The sequence below is a fragment of the Acomys minous genome (genome assembly GCF_964271855.1).
Source record: "Acomys minous genome assembly, chromosome: 8".
NCBI lineage: Eukaryota > Metazoa > Chordata > Mammalia > Rodentia > Muridae > Acomys > Acomys minous.
In genome coordinates this window covers 34,227,623-34,247,264 of record NC_140489.1, presented here as the reverse complement: position 1 = coordinate 34,247,264, position 19,642 = coordinate 34,227,623, and the positions used below count along the sequence as shown (strand labels likewise).

Here is a 19,642-nt window from a genome sequence, read left to right as displayed (position 1 = left end):
TTTTGAGGGTGGCGCACACCTCTAATCCCAGCACTCAGGGAGACAGAGGCAGGTGGATCTCTGTGAGTTCGAGGCCAGCCTGGTCTACAAAACAAGTCCAGGGCAGCCAAAGCTACACAGAGAAACCCTGTCTCGAAAAACCAAAAGGAAAAAAAATCATTTACTGGGGGCTGGAGAGACAGCTCAGAGGTTAAGAGCACTGGCTGCTTCCCCAAAGGTCCTGAGTTCAATTCCCAGCACTATCTATAATGAGGTCTGGTGCCCTCTTCTGGCGTGAAGGTGTTACATGCTGGCAGAGTTCTGTCTGTCTGCACACATGGAGGGTAAGGTTGTATGAGAACAGAGCAAGAGGGTGGCTGATACACCCCAAGGATCTTGGCTTCACAGGACACCAACTCTGAAGTCGTATCAATCTTGGACTTCTATCTCTAGCATTGTTGAGAAGTCAATTTCTGCTGTTTAAGCCACTCAGGCTGGAATTCTGTTATGGCAGTCTTCGGTGGCTAATGTTTGCTACCAATTTGAAACACCTGGAAAGACGAACCCTTAATTGATGGATTGCCTGCCTCCTTGAGACTGACCTGTGGGCATATCTGTAAGACATTTTCTTTATTGCTAGTTCATATTAGAGAGCCCAGTCTACTGTGGGCAGTGCCATCCCTACTCAGGAATGTGTGGGTTGTGTAAGAAAGTTGATGAACAAGTCAGTGGGCACAAGCCAGTAAGCACCATCCCTCCACAGTCTCTGCTTCAAGTGCTTCCTTGAGCTCCTGACTTGACTTCATCCTCAATGACGGTCTCTAACTTGCAAGCCAAAAATAGACACTTTCTTCCCCAAGTTGGTTTTGGTCAGCAAACTGTCCTGGCTAGTTTTTATGTCAACATGGCACAAGTTAGAGTCAATACAAAAGAGGGAGTCTCAATTAAAGAAAATGCCTGCGGATAGGCCTGTGGTGCATTTTCTTAATTGATGATTGATATGGGCTATGGGCAATGCTACCCCTGGGCTGTTAGTCCTGGGCATTACAAGAAAGAAGGATGAGCAAGCCATGAGGAACAAGCCACGCCTTCATGGCCTCTGCTTCAGTTCCTGCCTCCAGGTTTCTACCCTGGCTGAGTCCCTGCTCTGAGGTCCCTCATCAGTGGACTGTTAGCTAACAAAGACGTGGTCTGTCAATGCATTCACCTCTTCTAAAACACCATGTGTAGTAAGAGGCACTTGACAGCTATCTGACCAGTGGGAAGGGGCATCCTCAGTTGGTCCATAAGAAAGATCCAGGATCCTGGGCCTGGGATCCATCACTTGGGATTTCAGCATCCTGACCGAGCTCACTGGTATCCAAGCCCATCTCAGCTTTCCAACGTGTTGTATACACTGAGACAAGTTACTCAACAACCCTCTCTGACCCTCCATTTTCTCTGGAAAATGAGAACTCTCACACATGCCACTCGCACTTGTGAAAAGTACACGAGATGATGTGTGAAAACTGCCAGGCACCTAATAGATCTTCCGTTGTTTCTTTCCCTCCTTCCTGTACTGCATGCAAAAAGCATTTCGTTTCTGATGAAACAGACAGAAAAGCAAAGGCTTAAACAAATAAGCTTCCCCAAGAATCAGAGATAAACACACGAATCCACATTCATGCCACATCCACAGGCATGTCACTTGGTCTTCATGTCCTTCTGGGCAGGACAGCACCTGCCTTTTAGGGTTATTGTAACAAATGAATGAGCTACGCACGGCAGGCTGAGCACTGTGCCTGGACCATTCAAGATAGGCTAGCAAGTGTTATTGTCCCCAGTGCTGCTCATTCTATGAAGGAACGTGAGAGAAACCGTGGAGGCTTAGACAGTCGGCGTGTGAATAGTCAGCCCTAGAAAATGTGCTGGTAGATACAGGAGGGCACCCTTGACTGGGTTCCATGCCACTTCTTTCTCTCACCTGGTTCCAAGCATCCATTTTATTCCCTACTTACCCTAGGAGTTCTCCAAGAACAGACCATACGTATGTTGTTCCAATTGGGAGGCCTGGTTATACATATCCCCCCACAACTGGGTACACATGCAGCCAGGGCTCCATAAATAATTGGGTTCTACTTGGACAGAAGAATTGGTGTCATGTCAAAGATTTAGCAAAGGATATGCTGGGGTCAGGCCAGGCTCTGATAATGTCCATGGGTGCCAACAACACAGCATCAGAGTGTAAATAAATAAATAAATAAATAAATAAATAAATAAAAGGCCCCTCAAGCTGCCTCAGATAGAGTCCCTTCTGATTAGCCATCTGTGGTCACAGACATGGTCTGCTGGTCTAAATAGGGCAGGAATGGGCCATGACTACCCAAAATAAACAGGCTTCGTGCCAATCTCAGACCCCTTCATCTCACTGAAAACACACAGCAAGTCTGTGAGGCCGGAATGCTTACCTCCCTGTCACAGATAAGGCAACTAAGGTTAGGGAGGTGTCAGTAGCTGAGCCACATCCAAAGAGCAATGGGAAAGCAGGGTGACAAGGTGATGGGTCACACCCTGGACCAGTCAATTCCAATGCCATCACGATCCTCTCAGCCAAAGGGCTGGGAAATCACCTCTAAGTACTTACACCTCTGAGGAGCCAAGAAACCCCACAGGCTTCCTGGTTTGTAGCCTGAAAACCATTTAGATCATAACTCGTCTGTTGCTGGTCCTTCAGATCTGCTGGTTTGGAAAGAAGGAGGGGAGAGATGAAGGGCTTTCTCAGCAAGAGCCGGCATCTGGCTGTGTCTCATCTGCCCTGTCATGAAGGCTGACATACCAGCGCCACACTCAGTAGAAAGCAGGCTACCTGGGTTTTTCTAGCTTCTCACACACCTTTCAGAGCTAGTCAAGGTTTCCAAGCACATTCCCAAGATGGTCTTCAGCTCCCGATGCCTGTGCTCGCTGTCCCTGGGCCCATGACAGAGGACACGCATGTCAGAAGACAAACACCTTCTAGTCTTTTCCCAGCAGGGTGGCAATGACATCATGGAGTGCTCGAAGATAATTTGCACATTATCAGACTGATCTCCAGATTGTCTAATCAGCAGACATAACCCTTAATCGATTCAGCTTTCCCTCTTACAGTTCTACAAAGTCCACCCTGCCCTTAACGGCAGCCGGGCTCTGGGCATTTTCCTCTTAAGAGTGACAGAAAGGGAAGCTGAACTCTGAACCAAGATGTGGCCAATGTATAGGAGTCTGACCTCCAGGGGCCTAGGATATCACAACTTCAATTATGTGGGCCTGAAAAACAAACTTGAGATAAATTTTATAGTGCGATATTTTAAAAAAAAAAAACAGAAAATAAAAAAACATTTCCCTCTAAAGAACTCCAAGTTTGGTTTGAAAGCATATACTTGTTTATGCTATTAAATAAAAGTTATTAAATACAAATGAGTTTCTTTACAAATCCTCTCTCCTTCCTAGGAATGGCTCTGATGGTTCCAATAGGATAAAGGTTCGGAAATGGCACAGAAGATGCCTCCAATTGTGGTCTCTTGTCTCATCCGGCCCTGACTTCAATACTACCATGAGATCTGGCTGCTATCCACAGTGTGAATGTGCCATGCCACCACAGGTCTCCTTGCCTTCATCCATGTGCATCCAATCTGAAGCCACGAGGTTCTCTCTCTCTCTCTCTCTCTCTCTCTCTCTCTCTCTCTCTCTCTCTCTCTCTCTCTCTCTCTCTCCTGAATATTCTTCCTTGCTCTTCTAGGGCCAATCTGAACATCGTCTCCTTGATGAACTCTTTCAAAACCTTACAGTGCAGTGGTCCTTAAGCTTTAGGATACACCAGAATACACTCCATGCTGGTTCCCAACCTTGGACTCTCTGCTGCTGGAGCCTGAGTATTTCCACGTCCAGTGAGTCAACAAGTAAGCCTAGTGCCCCACCAAGGGCAACCCTGCCTCACGAGGTGGAACGCATACAGTGCCACTGAGCCACGGGCGAGTTCATCCTTTGTACATGGCCCATTATACATTCCTACCTGAGACTGTGAGCTCCTCAAAGACGAGGCCAAATCTTAATTCATAGCTCTGCTTCTGTGTCCCAGCACTTAGTTAACATAGGTACCAAACTTGGGATGGGGAGATGAGTGAGTGGACAGGTGGAAGCATGGGTGGATGGATGGATGGACAGATGGATAGACGGACGGATGGACGGACGGACGGATGGACGGACGGATGGACGGACGGATGGATGGATGGATAGACGGATGGACGGATGGATGGATGGACGGATGGATGGATGGATGGACGGATGGATGGATGGACGGATGGGTGGATGGATGGATGGATGGACGGATGGATGGATAAATGGATGGATGGATAAATGGATGGATGGACTGATTCAATAAATGAATGGATGAATAGCACAAATTTATTTATGCTGTTTTTATGCTTAAATCTAAGGCTTTGATCTCATCTCTACTCCCAAAAGTGTTCTGAAAACAGTATCAGTAGTAGATTCCAATTGTGCAGAGAAAGCACAGGGGATTTTTAAAGACTTTTGAAATTGTGGGCCTGGCTCACTGAGATTTTTGAATGTTGCTCTGAAAGAGTCACAACAGAAAGCTTCCGAATTGGCGTACTCACATTCCTGACCCCGCCCTCTTTTCTCCATGGACGACTATAGCTATTTGTAGGCATAACTATATAGAGGTAAAGGTGGTAAGAGAAACTGAGGGAAAAAGAAAACACCAGCCTCATCTGTGGAGAGGTGTAGCTGCCCAAGGGAGGGAGACCCCCATTAGAAATGTCACCGCTCCCCAGAGAGAAGGTCGGAGTCCAAGCATTCCCAGACACTCATCTGTCATTGAGGCAGAGAGCCTCAAGCACCAAGCAAAGGTGGCAAACTTATATAGAAAAAATTACAGAAATGGACACTCAGGAGAAAAATGAGAATGGGAGAGGGACAGAGGCAGGAGTGCATCCTCTGGGGTGGGGCAGGAGGACAGCAGGGGTGAAGCTGACTGCTGAGCTGGCAGCTCAGGGCAGCAAGGGCTGGGGGAAGGGAAGATCAGTGCTGACTCTAGCTGGCAGGGATGGGGGGGGGGGATGAGCCATGGGCCCTACTGAGGAGGGCACAGTTGAAGGGGATGGAGCAAGGGACAGCGGGAGTCCCAAAGTCAAAAGGTCACTATAGCTGTGGGTGGTGTGAACCAGTTGCTGGCGGCCCTGTGCACTACTGTATCTGTGGGGCAATTTTTCCAGGGCAGCAGCTTGGGTCACCCCGCAGCTCGACTAAAGGGAATGTCAGCATTTCCACTTGCCAGCCTCCAGACCTTCTCCTGGGGGAGCCAGCAGATTAGCCTCCTGGATTCACTTCTGCTTCCCTCCCTGGGTCTGGGAGCCTGGCTGCAGGGAGGACCATGGAGCTGAGCCCTCAGAATGCTGCTGAGCTGTCAGATTCAGTTCCCCATGCAGCAGCCCCGGTGGCATTTAGGGGCAGTGCGGATGGGAGCCCACTCCAAGCCCCAAACAGTAAGAGCGGCTAATGACCGGGTATTACTGATGCCAGCAATTAGTGCTCACGGGAAAATGGCGGGGGCCTGCTTCACCAGGGGCATGTGGGAGGAAACAGAGCGCACATTCGGAGCAGCAAGAAAATCAATGGTGTGTGCGGCCCACAGAAGCCAGGGTGAGGAGCTGGCTTCTCAGGGTTTGTCCAGAGAAACTGGGACTAGGGGGGAGATGGCCTCTCCAGACACCAAGAGCTTATCTGCTGTAGGCTCAATTTTCTTAACCAATATATTTTATTAACAACTTAGTAACCAAGCATACGTCACTTATAACCCAACTAACCAAAACAATAGGAAATGAGGATTAATGGACACAACAACAAAACAGTAAGGATATCAGTTCCAAGGAACAATTCTCCTGGCACAAGCTGCAGGATTTCTTCTGCTGGAACCTAGAGTAACCAGAACCCAGAACCTCAGCAGGAGCCAGAGCCCCGAAGCCTTCCCTCGAGCGGTTCTCTCTGGAGCGTCTCGAAGTGCAGCGATGAACAGCCAAAACTATCCCAAGTCTCCAAAAAATACCTGCCTCAAGTTCCGGGGTCATTTATATATCTCCTCCCAGAGTCTGTTCATGGGATCTTTTCAGCTGGCAACAATCAAGCTCCTGCACAAGATAGTCGATCTTCTAGTGGTTTAACCTCACCTGTTCTCTCATGAGACCATTCCAATCCTGCACTTGGGATCCTAAAAAACAGGTTTATCTGTCCTTCAGTCTGCTATACCCACTTCCCTATGGGTGAAATCAGGGCCGATCACAGAGTTCTCAGAGTCTAAGTTATGAGAAGATACTACAAAAAAAACTAATTAAAATAAGGGGTGTTTCTAGGGACTCTGGAACTGCCTTTGTATGAGCAGGACATAGAATAGCCCAGATACAGCTCCTCACTTCTGGTCAGTAAAGGATGCCATATAAGAAGCTGGTGTCTCATTGGCAGGATGAGAAAGGGAGGAAGACAAGGGTGAGCTAGAGTGTGTTGCTCACCCACAAGCCCGCAAATGGATGAAGACAAGCATGGGACATGTCTCCATATTGGAAAAGGAAAGGCGCCATTTCTTTACTAAGCATGCCCATGTGATTTCCCAAGTAAGGAGGACGTAGACACCTATGATGATTTCACATGTGAGATCCAGGTAGAAAGAGCAAAGAATGCAAGTGCTGGTCACAGAAATCTCCTCGGAGAGGACTGCAGCAATGGCCGGGGAGGAGACTGCCTCCTTCTCTTTACCAAGTTGCCAAGACTTTGCACATGTATATACATATATGCGCTAACACTGCTCACCATGGAACACTACAGGAGAACTGGGGCAAATGCAACACAAAGGAAAAAGCCATCCGCACACTATATAACAGGACGCCTGCACACAGGGGCAAGTGGCCAGGCACCGAGGAAAAGCAAGAGCTAGGCTAGCGCCGGAGGAGTGAGAAAGACAGCTAAGGGTCACTAATCCGTGCTTTCCAGATAACACCCAAAACCAAAGACCATTTCCAGCCTCTTCCTGGTAGGAGGCAACTGCTCCTTGTGACTTGCTAGACACTTAGACCAGAGAACAAGAGGGGAATGGGGGGGGAGGGGCATGGCATTGCCAGCTGCCCTGGTAGAGATAGGCTCTCCTCTCTGACAGCAAAGAAGGGCTCTCCCAAAGCACAGGCAGAGAGCTGGGTGCAGTAGAGACTGGTGCAGGAAGAGTGAAGCCACATTCCTCCAGCCCTGCTTCCCAGCATCTGACCAGACGGCAAAAGGGGGTGAGAAAACCAGGGTCTGTCACATCTGAAGCTTGAACCCTCAAAGCTAGAAGCAAATTAATGTCACAGGGTGTGTTTTCCCCGACTCCTGATTCCTATAGTGAAGCCTAACCTTTAGCACTTTGGCGTTTGGTTCGATTGGAGATAGAAATTGACAAGTGACTAAAGCACTGGAGAGATGGCTCAGTGGTTAGGGGGCTGGACTGTTCCTAGTTCCATTTCCAGAGCTTACATAGGGCAGCTGACAACCACCTGGAGGTCCAGATTCAGGGAGCTGATGCCTTCTTCTGACCTCCACAATCACTGCACTCACGTGTGCATGCACACACAAATGGGTACACACACACACACACACACACACACACACACATACACACAATTTAAAGCGAAAACAAATCTTTATAAAACAATAAATGAAGAGGTAAATGTAAAAGGAGGTCATTGGAGCTGGGGAGACAGCTTAGCTGGCAAAGTAGTTGTCATGAAGACAAGAGGACCCGAATTTAGAACCAGCCCCACCCCATCCCTGCTCCCCACCCCACCCCACCCCTGCTCTCCCTCCTCTCCTCCTCTGCTCCCCGCCCCCTGCCAGCACTCATGCCAAAAAGATGGAATTAGCTGCACATACCTATAATCTCAGAACTGGGGAGATAGACAGGAGACTTCTGGAGCTCTCCACTGCCAGGTCCCCAAATCAGTGAATTTCACATTCAGTGAGAGACTTGGTCTCAAAATAAGGTGAAGACCAACTGAGAGCACATGCAAGTGTGACTGACAGACAGACAGACAAACAGATGCGCTCTCTCTCGCTCTCGCGCTCTCTCTCTCTCTCTCTCTCTCTCTCTCTCTCTCGCTCTCTCTCTCTCTCTCGCTCTCTCTCCCTCCCTCCCTCCCTCCCCCCCCCCCCCCCGCAGCTAGCTATTAGGATGGGTTCTGATCCAGTCTGCCTAGTAACCTATAAGAAGAAGTCATGAGGACACAAAAACAAGAGCCCAGGACATATGAGCACAGAGAGGAGAGGGCGGCCATCCACAAGCAAGGAGAGGGGCTCAGGAAGCCAACACTGACAGTACCCTAACCTTGGGATTTTGAGCCCCCAGAACCATGAGAAACTAATTTCTGTAGCTGAAGACTCCTGGCCTGACAGCCACAGCACACTAATAAAGAAAGTAGCATGACCAGTGAGCACGGATGGGGTGTAGGCCAGAGAGAACCACCACTCAAATCCAAACAAAGATCTTGGCCAAGGGTGTGTTCATGATCTTTCCAAGCCTTGGTGAAAGTGCCCATCTGGCACCAGTCCATTACGTTGACAGACTCCACTACTCAGGAGTCGTCTTTAAACTTAAGAGTGTGGATGTTTTTTAATGTCAGACTCTTGGTTCACTTTAGGAATATATACCAGGCCTGGAGATATGGCTCAGTGGTTGAGAGTACTTGCTGCCCTTCCAGAGAACCCAGGTTCACCTTCCAGCGTCCACGTGGTGGCTCACGACCATCATGTCACTTCAGTCCCAGGGGACCCAACACACTCTTCTAAAACCTCAGTAGGCACTGCACATGCATATGGCGCACACACATGTATGCAAGCAAAAGGCTCATATATGTGAAATAACAAACTAAACCTAAAAAGAAAATGCTTTTTAAAGAACATGTACCAACAAAATTGTATAAAGAAAGCAAAGCCCACACCATATGTCCACAAATACCCCTCCCCACCAGTGATCTCAGTGTGACCCAGATCTGGAGGCAAGCTCAACAGATTCCATGACCACATCCTGTTTTGAGGTTTTTTTGTCAGCCCAGAAACCATAATGGCTGGTAGAGAGCCAGTCAAGTGGTGAATGCTAAGCCCCGCCCCCTTTGATTCCACTTTCATAATTGGAAGTTGAGGAAGTAAAGAAAGACTAGGAACACAGATCTGCAGGATCACTTTGAGTCTATAGAACCTACTGTCATCCCAAGGGACGCACCTATCCATGTGGCAGGTGAGCTCCTTACCCAAAGTCATGACCCATACAGGAAAGCCGTAGCAACCAACCAACAAGCATCAGTTGTTCCCACCAGCCGAGGGAAAAGATGGGCAGCTCTGGCTTGAACAGTGGCCAGTCAAGGCAGTCCCCTTCTGCTGGACACCTCCACACACACCTTTGTGTGGGGACAAGGCTGAGCATGTGCACTCTGACCTCAGCCATGGGTGTGGTGGCTGCCTGTGCTTCAGAGTCACCTTCCTGCAGAACACCGAGACCCCTCAGGGGTCACTGCCAGATACCAGAGTAGAAAGAAAAAGACTGTCCCTGTACCACCTGTCCCACCCCCTCACTCCCCAACCTTACAAGCGGGGACTCACGTCTGTGGTTCTCATTTCTGTGGTTGGGCGGGGACCGGGTCTCCTGGTCTTGGCTTTCATCTCCCTCCTCACTGGCCAGGTGGGTGTGAGCATAGTGGTAGCTGAGTCCCGGCCGGTTCTTGTAGCGCTTGCCGCAGACTAGAGAAGAAAAGAAAAGATATGATGAAAAGGCAGTGTCAGCAACTTGTATGGTCAATCTCTCACACGCCAGGGCCACGGCCCCCAGCTGTGCACAGCAGAGCCAGGCTTCCCCTTAAAAGCACCTCCCACCATCAGACCCGACACCACTGTAACCACGTGGCCCATGTACTCAAAAGAAGTAGAAGAGCACAGAGGGCAATGGCTGTGTAAGCACTACCATTCTGCCTGTGGGGCCTTAGGCAAGTCATCGAGCAGCTCTGTGCCTCCGAGGCTTTAGAGACAAAATGGCAGTGATGACAAGGATCTACCCCATTAACCATGCACAGCACAGAGTGCTTAGACAGGCACTATGTGTTTGTTATGGAGCTACGTATGCTAGGCAAGTGGTCCATCTCTGAGCCACACTCCCAGTCCTACACAGAGGGCCTTCAAATGGTGATGAGCACACAGAAACGGGGGTTAGCATCATAACCTTCAACTATCAGCAAAAGCCTATCCAGTCCAACCCTTCAGGTCATGAAGCATAGACCACACATCAGTGGGAGAGCCACCAGAACCCACGTCCCCTGGATTCCTCCGCAGTGACCCGCCTGCTGCCTTCCCCATGCTTGATTCTCTATGGAGTAGGACAGTTTTCATTGGGTAACATGCTCCATGTGTCACCCTGTGGTTTCTACCAGGAAAACGTGCTCTGCTCTCACCACCAACGCAGTGAGACCGAGGCATGCTGGTGGCTGTAGTAGCCAAGAGCTCATGACCTCAGTGCTCCAATTAGCCTCTGGCACCCCAGACCTGTCTCGAGTGAGAACAACTTGAGACAAAAGGCAACTGGTAACACTAAAATGGCATCTTAGAGGCAAGAAGAAAGGGGCCGCTCAGTACCCTGGCTGCTCAGGGCCTAGAAAGCAAAAAAACAGGCGAAGCAGGCAAAGTGGCCAGGCGGGATGGGGGGAGGGCAGACCACCAACCATTTTTCTCACACACTCAGCCCAGACTTCACACTTTTGGGGTGGAGTTGCCGAGAACAGAAGATTTGGGGTCTTCACGGTGAAACTGTGATTCCCAAACGCTATCTTTCTCGTCCTCCCAGTAGACCAAGCCCAGTGGACCCTGCTGGGGCAACAGGGGATGGACTGGCTCTGAGGGGCTCTCCCTTCTCCCAGGTCCCTAGTGCCAGAGAGGGAGTAAGAACAGGACTTCAGAATCAGACCTAGATCCAAAGCCCAGTTCCAGGTGTCCAAGTTCAGTGGCTGTGACTGTCGCTATTTGGAAAAGGGCCGTTACAGGACCACCGTAAGGGTAAGGACTTCTCACAGCTTGTCGTCGCCTTTCAGGTCCTCCTGGGGTTGGGTAAACAACACCATCTCTTCTCCCCCTTAGTTAGGAAGATTCCTTCTAATTACCATAATTCATTTTGAGTAATAGCCACGACAATAGTTTCAAGTGGCAGAATTGGATATCTCTTATCTTTATGAATCTGGAATTAGTATTTCACTGTTCTGAATGACTCTGTAGCTAATTTTTCACCTTTATTAAATTGAAGTAGTTCCTGTTGTTCCTGTCTTAGAATCTTATTATAGGAAAGTTTTATTGGCTGCCATATAAGCAGCTGCTAATACGTGGCTTTTCACCAGCTTGTGGATATGGTGAATTAGGTTGGTTTCCTAATATTTCCTATTACTGAACTGTTCTTGCATTCCTAGAACATGCTCCATTGTGTCAGAGTGTATTATTCATTTGATATACTGCTGGACTCAAACTTGATAATATTACATCTCAACTCTGACTGGTAGAGCTATAATTTTTGAATTACCTTTATCAAGGTTCAATTTTATAGTTTTGTCAACTTCCAAAAACAAATGGGAAAGTTTTACTATGTGAAATTGGACAAGTCACATCCTCTCTCTGTGCCTTTTCTCTGGAAATGAAGGTAATAATACTTACTTTGAAGGTTAATTAAAAGATCATAAATAGTATCTGCAAAGGATCTCACTGAGTCTAAAGTAATAGATAAATAAAAAGATCAATAAATAGTAAGTAATGGGCAAGAGATATCAGCCTTGTTGGTCACATCTTAAGGTTTGGGCCCTCCCAAAGAGAAACATTGATCTCTCAAACTGTTCTGTGGAATCCAGCAATTGGTTGGACTTCCTTGATGAGTGTTTGAAATTCAAGCTGGTGGCCTAGCAACTATAAATTATTCTTATTCTTATTCTTATTCTTATTCTTATTCTTTTTCTTCTTCTTCTTCTTCTTCTTCTTCTTCTTCTTCTTCTTCCTTCTTCTTCCTTCTTCTTCCTTCTTCTTCCTTCTTCTTCTTCTTCTTCTTCTTCTTCTTCTTCTTTTTTTTTTCTCTCTCTCCCCAAACTAAAATGGCACCTTGCAACCTTGCATCTCAGTTCCATGTGGCTCAGAAAGCCGGGCATAAAGAGGCCCCTGAGATACACTCTATGCTTGTGGCTTTTTCCATTTAACCTTTTAAATGATCTGAGGTCAATAAGCAACAAATTACAGGGCTATTGGATATGAATCCACTTAGTCACCAAACACTTTGTTGATGAGGAAAGCATGTCTATTCAAAATAAATGTCTTTCCAATGTTTGCACAAGGCAGCCTGGGCTCTCTGCAGATCCACCCACGAGCCAAATGAGCCAATTATGCACTGCCGGGTCAACCATTGCTTTCCTTTTCTTTTCTTTTTTCATTTTCTTTTTTTTTTTTCTTAATCATAGAATGTCAAGATCTTAACTGTCACTTAGACTAGCCACCCACTAATGTTGTTCCCACTAATACTCTAGAAGCCTGTCGTGGGACTCGGGGGATGGGAACTTACTGCCCATGAGAGCAGGTGCTCCTCCCCTGGGACTTCTTGACTTGTCCTTCTGACTCCACCTGCAGTCTCCTCTTCAGAGTGGTTTCCCCATTGACTTATCTGATATGCACAGCTATGCCTCATCTGCTGACAAGCACATTCTACAAAACGCACTTGTTAAGCGGCTGATGAACGGACACAGATGCACTTGTGCGGGAGACAAGAGCCAGGAATGGAGGCAAGCCTGTAGCATCTACTCCATCTATCGACACTGTGGTTGTTGGGATGGGTTTGGCCCCATAAACTCGTATGTTTGAATGCTTGGTCCCTAGGGAATGACACTCTTAGGAGGTGTGGCCTGAGGGGAGGAAGTGTGTCACTGTAGGATGACGGGGTTTGAGGTCTCCTATGCTCAAGCTATACACAGTATGGTACACATTCCCCTTCTGCTGTCTGTGGATCATGGTGTAGAACTCCCAGTTCCTTCTCCAGCACCATGTCTGCCTGCACGCTGCCATGCTTCCCACCATGATGATAATGGCACTAAACCTCTGAAGCTGTAAGCCAGCCCTGGTAAAGGAATTTTCATTCAGAACATGGCTGCTCTGGCAAGAGATCACACCCAAAGATTTTCTAGGTCTGTGTGATCTGGCTGGAATACAAATACACCTTCAATCCAGGAGACAGAGGCCAGCAGATCTGAGTTCAAGGCCAGCCTGATATAGAGCAAGTATCAGGTAAAGAAAAGCTTAGGCGGTACATGCCTTTAATCCCAAACAATGAAGGTAAAGTTGGTTTGTAGAAGGAAGCACCCATGTTTGAAAGTGACGTGTGAGTGGCAGAAAAAGTGAAAAATTGGAGATTTGACAGAATAGGATACGACCAACTCTCACGAGAAGAGAGAGGAAAAGAAGCTACTTAAGGGAGCAACACAGAGAATGAAGATGGAGGAGAGAGTGGTACAGAGAGAGGTTGAATGAGAAAACAAGCTAACAAAGGTGAAGGCAGAATGAGCGAGGATGAGGAGGAGCCCAGAGATTAGACTAGATTGCTGGAGTTAGTTTGAGGCCGAGCATTGAAACTCAGAGGTGGAGGAGAGAAGCCAGATTGAATAAGTCAGCTGGGAGAGGAGTTTGAGCCAGAACAGCTGAGTTGAACCAGCCAGCCCAGAGCGCAGTACTAACAAAAAAGGTTTGAGCTTATTAAGCAGTAAGTCTCAGAGGCTGAAAACATTCTACACCTAGGTTAGACTGTACAGAGGCTAGAAGCTTCCAGGACTAGGCCTAGGTTAGCAGAGAGAGGCACTGAGCCTACCGGACAATTGAAACGGGCAAATAAAAGTTCCCTTTACAAGCCCCAATTAAATGTTTTCCTTTATAAGAGTTACCATGGTCATTGTGTCTCTTCACAGCAATGGAAATTCTAAGATACACGCTAATCTGATACTAACAGCTCTTAAAGCCTACAAATAGAGGCCATCCATACCCTCCCTTAGCACTGTAGGCAGAGATGCCTTGGGGCACAAATTCTTTTGCTAGAACACAGATTCTCACCATGTGCTTCCCAGGCCGGCACTGCCAGTATCACCTGGGAACTTGTTAGAGAAGCAAGTTCTCAGGTGCCTCCACCCCTAGCCCCTGAGTCAGAAGCAATGGAGGTTGGGGGAGTAGGGGGCGGGGACACGACCCAGCCATCTGTTCATCAAACCAGGGAACCCAGATTATCACTGGAACTCACTAAAGCTTGAGAAGATCTCAGCCTGGCTCTAACCAACCTGCTCTACCTATCTTCCTAGTGTGTGGGTGTGCGGTGGAGCCTACCCCAAGGCATGTGATTCATCACTTGAAGATCCAGATGCAGGCAGCTCTGTGAGGCGGCCTGGACGCCAGACTCCTTCCTAAAGTGCCTCAGAATGGAACCTCATCGTTTGTGGCTCATTTGAACAGTGTCTGTCCTTCATTACCAGACCTTCAGTGATGAGCTTATCAAATGTGAATATATGCTAGCCCCGTGACACCAAAAGGATGAAGAGAAAAGGGACCCAGGTCCCTCTCTTCCTCCGAGTTCTCCATCTGACAAAAGAGATGTGCTTGTAGAGGAGAGACACGCTGTGGCTGTGTGAGCAGGCACGCCTGCCAGGGGTATCTGAGAGGAACAGCAGATGGCTTGAGCTGGGGGGAGAACGGCTCCCTAGAGTGTGAGCCCCTTGGAGGAAAGCATACAATGAGCAAGACTGCACCTGGGGCTCCCCAGCATAGCCACGCAGCACCTCGAGCCTACCGGGAGCCACTTGAGAAAGCTGCAGCAACGGAGAAGGGTGGGCTTGAGGAAGCTAACCAGAAAGGCCACTGGGGCTTGACTCCATCCTCACAATGAGGGACCAGAGGAGGGGTTCACCCAGAGGATCAACTTAAGCTGGCTCACATGTCAGCATACCGCTTACAGGCTGACTTTGAAGGTGGCAGGGTACTGTTTGCCTTGCTGATGGATGGAAACAATACGGCCTCACAGGTGGGAATGAGTTATGGGGGAGGAATTCAAGATAGCTTCTGGTAGAAAGGGGTGTAAGAATGCAATGAGGGGACAACTACCATGGCCATCTCTGATGTGTTCTGCCCATGCCTGGCCTCATCTGGCAGCAGGTCTTGCCCTCCTCCCTCACCTTCCTGCTGATATCCTAAGCAGTTTGCTCCTCATCACCGAGCCTTGGAGCATGGTCATTCTTATGGGAACCAGGCCCGACTGGGCTGCCTGCCTGTCTTGCTGTTTCATGTCCTGTTTTTAGCAGCTTCCGTGTCTATGTTTATGTTGGTTAGCTAGTCATGTTTACTGCTCTGAGAATGCACCCCTCCCCTCCTCGGGACTTTCCCTCCTGTGTGCAATCACCTCTTGAGGGATTTTACCTGCGCATGTCATTCCTGTTTTGCTGCCTATAAAAAGGCTCTTTGGTGAAAGTCAGACCCCACTCTCAACTCAAATGTGAAGAATGTCCTGTCCGTTGGGTAGATCTGGGTAGAGGTTCAAAATTTACTGCATGTATTGTCCTTGGCTGGTGCCATCGTCTTGAGCAGGACCCCTGGGCCCAGATCCACCTGTCAAGGTTCTTCTTGTACGTTTCTAGGACCCTCTGGATCCTTCTATTTCCCCATTTTCCCATGCTTTCTCTCACCTAGAGCCCCAATAGGATGTCCTCTCCTCTGTCCCACTTTCCTGATAAGTGAGGACATTTATGGGACACACCCCTTGGGCTAGTGTCCAGATATAAGTGAGTATATACCATTTGACTTTTTCTGCTTCTAGGTTAACTCTGGTGCCCCATATTTGACCATGTCCCCTGGATGGGGAGGCCTGGTGGCACTCAGAGGAAGGACAGCAGGTTACCAAGAAGAGACTTGATACCCTATGAGCATATACAGGGGGAGGAGGTTCCCCTCAGTCACAGTCATTGGGGAGGGGAGTATGTGGAAAATGGGAGCGAGGGAGGACTGGGAGGATACAAGTGATGGGATAACAATTGAGATGTAATATGAATAAATTAATAAAATATATTTTTAAAAAAGAAAGGCTCTTTGGACACTGAATAAAAGCCACCGCTGCTGCTGCTGCTCTCTTAGCACGAAGGACCCGCTGTTTTAGTGTGTGTGTGTGTGTGTGTGTGTGTGTGTGTGTGTGTGTGTTAAATCCGCAGTCCCTCACCCTTGCCTCGGTACTGCAGTGGCGCAGGCGCCACACATCCTTCTCCCTAGCACGCTCCCCACCCCGACCCCCAGTTGCCCTGGTGAGGATCCAATCCTTCTTCAGCTCTTAGTTCCTAATGCCCTTCCCCAGGGAGGTCCTGCCAAGCATCGGGGTTCTGGTGCTCATCAGTCCCACAGGCAGCCAGTGAGACAGGCCCTGAACACTCACACACATTTCATCCGCAGTGCCCTGCCTGGGGTCTTGACTGTGACAGGCACGTGGATGTCAGCTAAGGGACGACGGGAAGACTCCCAGATTCCTGACTTGGGTAGGCTGTTGGAATCAAATCTAAGGAAGAAAGAAAATGGGCTCAGCCTGTGGGACTTTTATCCTCATGGAAAGACTGGCCTATGGGCACAGTGGCACAGGAAGTTACGGGTGTTGAGACACTCTGAGGGAAACTGTGGAGAGGAAGAACAGAGGAGGTGGTTACAGGAAGGAGCCTGGGCAACACAGGGTTCCCCTTTTAAATTAGTTAAGAGATACTCTGCAGGAGGAGAGTTTCAGGACAGAAGAAGCACGGAGGCTCCAGCCACAGCTCCTCTGTGCTCCTCAGTGCTCCTCCGTGCTCCTCAGTGCTCCTCCATGCTCCTCATGGGCTGGGATTCTGAGTGCAACAAGCAAACATGCTCACGGCAACTCACAGCCCCGTTGCAGTGCCTTGAGTGAGGCATGTCCCCCACTATAGACTCGGGCATTGGAACCCTTGGTCCCCAGTTGGTGGGGCCATTTGGGAGGAGAGGACCAGGCTGCAGATGGCTGGAGTGCACCAGGAAATGAGGACGTGGAAAAAGGCTCATAGACTACTCCTTCCAGCAGGACTGGAGGAGGAGGCAGGGCAGAAGAAGGGGACTGTAGTTAAGGAGGAGAGGGGTGTAATGATTTATCAGGGTGAGTCTGTGAGCAGGTCAGAGGCTAATGGGAGGCAGCCAGGGTGGGCAGCCTGAAAGGCAGAGGTGGGAGAACCTGGAGTTAATGGAGAGGACACTGAGCTCCAAACAAAGCTGCTAATGCTAACACCTAGTCTTTCCAATGACAGCATCATGGGGTGAGGGAGGAAGTCAAGGCTCTGTGATTTATTCTGATGGAACTGCAATGGAATAAGAGCGCTACATTTTGATGGGAAGAAGACAAGCTAGAAATGACACTGTTTGACCTCCTGCGTTTAATCCTACTTTCCAGTCACTCCAAACGCTAAGGGCCAACTTCATAGGCAGTGATCCGAGGAATCAGAAAGAGCCTCATACTGGATTTCATGTTCTGTGGTCACCATCTTGAAATACTTCCTATAGATTCCTCAAGGGCTCCTCATGGTGCATGTGCCCATGCGTGTGTGTGTGTGTGTGTGTGTGTGTGTGTGTGTGTGTGTGTGTGTGCCTCTTGCGAGCACATTGAGTATATGCTCTCAATGGCTGGAAGCTCACTCTAGGGCTGACTAGCTGGACACTGGGCCCAGGATCACCTGTCTCTAGATTCCCCAGTGCTGAGGTTACAACTGCACACCACCACACGCAGCTCTTATTATGGGTTCCGGGAATCAAACTCGGGGCCTTACCAACTGACCTCCCTCTCTCCAGTCCCTCTGAATCTTATCTTGCGCTGGAAATCTGGGCGTGGAGGTACGGGAGTAGGTGACCCCAGTTGAAAGCTTTAAATCCACCTGAGCTCCAAGAAGCTGAGTCAAAACTCTCGGAAGTCTGCCTAGGCCAGTTCACGGGTCACTGTGGCAGTGTGATGAACTGCTCTGGCCCTGGTCAGTTTGGTCATTGGAGAGGATGGGGGAACTGCAGCGACGTCTGAATAGTCCACATCTGAACTGGGTGGGTTCAGACTCTGACTAGGGTCGAGTGCTAAGCCTTTGCGCACCCACATGCCCTCTCTGGAATGGGGCTCACTATGACAACACACCTACCTTGCCATAAGGAAGAAAGGCGTGAGAACGGTTTGAAAGAGCACCCATGGTCTCAAGTCAATCGTCAGCTGTCATGTCACCCACTGCCATCAAAAGGGGCTCAGCCAAGACAATAAACCCCAAAGGGGAGGGAGCTAGCTGTTTCTCCTCTGAAGTCTGGGGTAATGGTGTAGAGCAGAAAAGAAGGTACGGAGAAGAATAACGTTCTGAAAATAAAGTATTGGCACCATCTGCTCCCCTTTTATCAAGTCAGCAATCGCACTCTGGAAGTAGCTGTCGCAAGGAGTCAGACTAAGCCCCAAGATTGCTGAAGCGTGCAGAGAGGGCTAAACTCCCCCCCCCCCATCCTCCCTCCACAGTCTCCTTCCCCAGGGCCCACTCCTCTGCGTCATGCACCTCTGCAGCCATCACCCCTGGGACCAGTCCGCCCCATCTGCGCGCAGCCTAAGGTCCTTCTTTTCACCTTGGCAAGCAAGCACCTGGATTTTGTGTTCCTGGCACAGCGCGTGTGGAGAGCCATGGCTGTGACAAGGGAAGTCCAGCTTGCCTCCCTCTCTCTCCTTCCCCCTGGGGCGGATCCATCTGTCAAGCTGCAGAAATAGCTTTGCCCACATTCCCGGTCCAGAGCTGGGTTCTCCACATGGGACCTCCAGGCTAGAGTTACGAATGCCATCAGTGTTGTCCCAGAGCAGGGACAGCACGTCTCCTATCCCCCTCAGTCCTACTCCAATCATTTTCTGGGGCTGGATGGGGGGTGTGGGGGGTTGTTAGGAGGGGCTGGCAGTTTGTGTGAACAAAGCCGACCGCAGCCGCTGCCGACAGCAGAATCCTTCCTGCCGGGGAGAAGCGGCTGCCTTCCCTACTGATAACTTAATGACTCTGGCACATTTTCATCAGCCCAACTTGGAGCACGCAGTGGGTATCTGAACCAGTGGCTGCCAGAGACTGAAAGCAGCAACTAAAAGCAATTACGGGATGAGTGTCCAAGAGGCAAAGCCTGGGCCTTGGGAGTCACAAGAAGCATCGCATTCCCAGCGTCTGCCCGTGGCACACGGACGCTCAGCCCTTTCTCTCCACAGCTCAACTCCTTCAGCTGGGGCACAAATCACAGCGCCCGGCACCTGCTGCTGGCCAGAGGGCATCGGTACAACAATCAGGCAGCCTCAGTCCGATCCCTGCCCAGAGCTTTACCCCAGTCACAAGACAGGGGTCCTGCTTTACAGGTGAGGAGCCTGAATGTGGGAAAAGATAAATGACTCCTGAAACTGGCAAATCCAGGATTCAAATCCAGGCCCGTCGACCATTTGGAGAATACAGCTAGAAGGTGTTTCATGTGTTTTCTGCTCGTCACTCCTGCCCCAGGCTGCCCTGGTGCCTGGGCTGACCTCCATAGCCCCTTCCTCATT

The 19,642-nt window shown here is 49.3% G+C and overlaps 1 protein-coding gene across 3 annotated transcripts in view; it reads right to left on the bottom strand.

Moving 5' to 3' along the window:
• Positions 1-19,642, bottom strand: part of DPF3 (double PHD fingers 3) — a 277,263-nt gene that overhangs the window by 71,102 nt on the left and 186,519 nt on the right. For all 3 annotated transcript variants that reach the window (XR_014780988.1, XR_014780989.1, XM_084792130.1), the window contains exon 7: positions 9,634-9,771. Coding sequence is in view for 1 of the 3 variants with exons in the window: in XM_084792130.1 (XP_084648256.1) it covers positions 9,634-9,771 (138 nt within the window). In the remaining 2 variants the exon portion in view is untranslated. The remainder of the gene's footprint in view (positions 1-9,633; positions 9,772-19,642) is intronic.